At 60.8% G+C, this 2,514-nt stretch overlaps 1 protein-coding gene across 1 annotated transcript; it reads left to right on the forward strand.

The window, feature by feature from the left end:
• Positions 1–634: 634 nt before the first annotated feature.
• LOC114072446 (olfactory receptor 52K2-like) lies at positions 635–1,607 on the forward strand. Its single transcript, XM_027910340.1, is given in 2 exon segments — positions 635–931; positions 933–1,607. Coding segments are annotated over 2 exon segments (963 nt in total). The 5' UTR covers positions 635–643.
• The last annotated feature ends 907 nt before the right edge of the window (positions 1,608–2,514 follow it).

The following is a 2,514-nucleotide window of genomic DNA, read 5'->3' on the forward strand; positions in this document are numbered from 1 at the left end:
GCCTTGGGGGCGGCTCAGACGTGGGAGGGCAGCCAGGGCTCTCCCTCACCCATCCACAGTGCTCAGTGTCACCAAGGGAGACTGTCCAGAGGTCCCTCAGGTGCTCACTGGTGGCTCAGAGCTCCCCAAAGGTCAGAGCTGCCCCTTCCTGCCAACCCAACACCATCTGGAGGGTGGGCAGGCCCTGGCCCAGGTTGGGCAGAGAAGCTGTGGCTGCCCCTGGATCCCTGGAAGTGTCCCAGGCCAGGTTGGACGGGGCTTGGAGCAGCCTGGGCTGGTGGAAGGTGTCCCTGCCCATGGCAGGGGTGGCACTGGATGGGGTTTAAGATCCTTTTCAACCCATTCTATGACTCCCTGAAATCAGAGGGGCTGGGAGCAGAGGCAGAAGGGAAAGTGGCCCCGTGCAGCCCATGGGACAGTCAGGACTGTCCAGTGAGGTGTCCCCTTGAGGGCACTGACCACAGTACCATCCCAAAGCCTGGCTGTAGATAACAGGTTATGAAAGCATCTCCCAAAATAAACAGCAAAATTCCGTGGTGCTGGAGGCCTGCTGTGGGTACAGGTTTGTGGTCACACCAGTGGCAGCCAAAATCCCGATGTTGCTGTCACTGTTGCAGGGAGATGTAGCCTGGCCCCCCATGCCATGTCAACGCCCAACCAATCCACCACCAGCCCTCGGCCCTTTCTCCTGACGGGCATCCCTGACCTGGAAGTTCTCCACGTGTGGATTTCCATCCCGTTCTGCATCACCTACGTCACGGCCGTGCTGGGGAACGGCCTGGTGCTGCTGGCCGTGAGCCTGGACAGGAGCCTCCACGAGCCCATGTACTATTTCATCGCCATGCTGGCCGGCATCGACCTCACCTTCTCCACCGCCGTGGTCCCCAAAATGCTGGGCGTGTTCTGGTGGGGGTCCAGGGAGATTGGCTTCGAAGGCCTGCTTCGTGCAGATGTTCTTCATCCACACGTCCACGGCGGTGGAGTCCGGGGTGCTGCTGGCCATGTCCCTGGACCGGTACGTGGCCATCTGCAGCCCCCTGAGGTACAGCAGCCTCCTGACGGGCGCCAGGGCCGGCCAGCTGGGCCTGCTGTGCCTGGCCAGGGGAGCTGCTGTGATGGCCCCCCTGATGTGCCTGCTCACCAGGCTGCCCTACTGCAGGGGCAGGGCGGTGCCCCACTCGTACTGCGAGCACATGGCCGTGGCGGGGCTGGCCTGTGCCGACCCTGCCCCCGGCCACCGCTACAGCCTGGCCGTGGCCACGCTGCTGGTGGGCACAGACTCTGCCTTCATCGCCTTCTCCTACGCCAGGATCCTCAGGGCCGTGGGGAGCCTGCCGTCCCAAGAGGCTCGAGCCAAGGCCCTCACCACCTGCGGGTCCCACGTTTTCATCATCCTGATCTTTTACGTGGGGGGCCTCCTCTCCATGTACCTGCAGATGTTCCCTGTTGACCTGGCCCCCCACGTCCAAGTCCTGGTGGCCGACTTGTATCTGACGGTCCCTCCCATGCTCAACCCCCTCATTTATGGCATAAAGGTGAAGCAGATCCAGGAGGGGATCCTCAAAGTGCTGGGGCAGCTGGCAGGACCCGGGCTCACAGGCTGTTAAAGGCAGGTCAGAGGCTGAGGGAGGGAGGCACGGCCACAAAAAGAGTTCCCCCATCCCAGAACAGGTGGGAAGTTGAGAGCAAGGAGTTATCCCCCGGAAAAGTCCATCTCTGTTCTCTCTGGAAGGTAGGCCAGATGTCTGCTGGTGACATGGCAACAGCTTATGGACAGCAAACCCATGGGCAAGTGCAGGTGGAGCTAGGGAACTGCCCCTTGGGCCAATGCACTCCTCTCTTCCAACATATCACCTGGAAATCACAAACCACAGACTCGTTTGGGTTGGGAGGGACTTTAAAGATTGTCCAGTCTCCCTGCCATGGGCAGGGACACCTTCCACCAGCACAGGGTGCTCCAAGCCCCGTCCAACCTGGCCTTGGACACTCCCAGGGATCCAGGGGCAGCCACAGCTTCTCTGGGCACCCTGTGCCAGGGCCTGCCCACCCTCCCAGCCAGGAATTTCTTCACAAAATGTAATGGAAATCTCTCCTCTTTCAATGTAAAGCCATTTCCCCTCGTCCTGTCACTGCCTGTCCATGTCATGTCCATGTCTCTCTCAAACTGGGGAGCCCAGCACTGGACCCAGAGCTCCAGGTGTGGCCTCTCCAGTGCTGAGCAGAGTGGAGGGATCACCCCCCTCCACCTGGCAGCAGTGCTGCTCCTGCTGCTCCTGCTGACACCTTTGCTCACGGTCAGCCTGGCGTGCACCACATCCTACTTTGCTGAGCTGTTTTTTCCAGGCAGGTGGTCTCCTGCTGGTTCCCCAGCCCTGGCAGGACTTTTCCTTCCCCTGGATGAACTCGTGAGGTTTCTGTTGGCCCATCCCACTGGTGCTGGTCAGGATGTGCCCTCCACATCCTGTGGTTTCTCCTGGAAAACTCCCAGTGCCTTGGCCAGAGCTCAGTGCAGTG

The sequence above is a fragment of the Empidonax traillii genome, unplaced genomic scaffold (genome assembly GCF_003031625.1).
Source record: "Empidonax traillii isolate 1590-97213 ecotype Southwest subspecies unplaced genomic scaffold, ASM303162v1 scaffold3222:size14201, whole genome shotgun sequence".
In the NCBI taxonomy this organism is placed as follows: domain Eukaryota; kingdom Metazoa; phylum Chordata; class Aves; order Passeriformes; family Tyrannidae; genus Empidonax; species Empidonax traillii.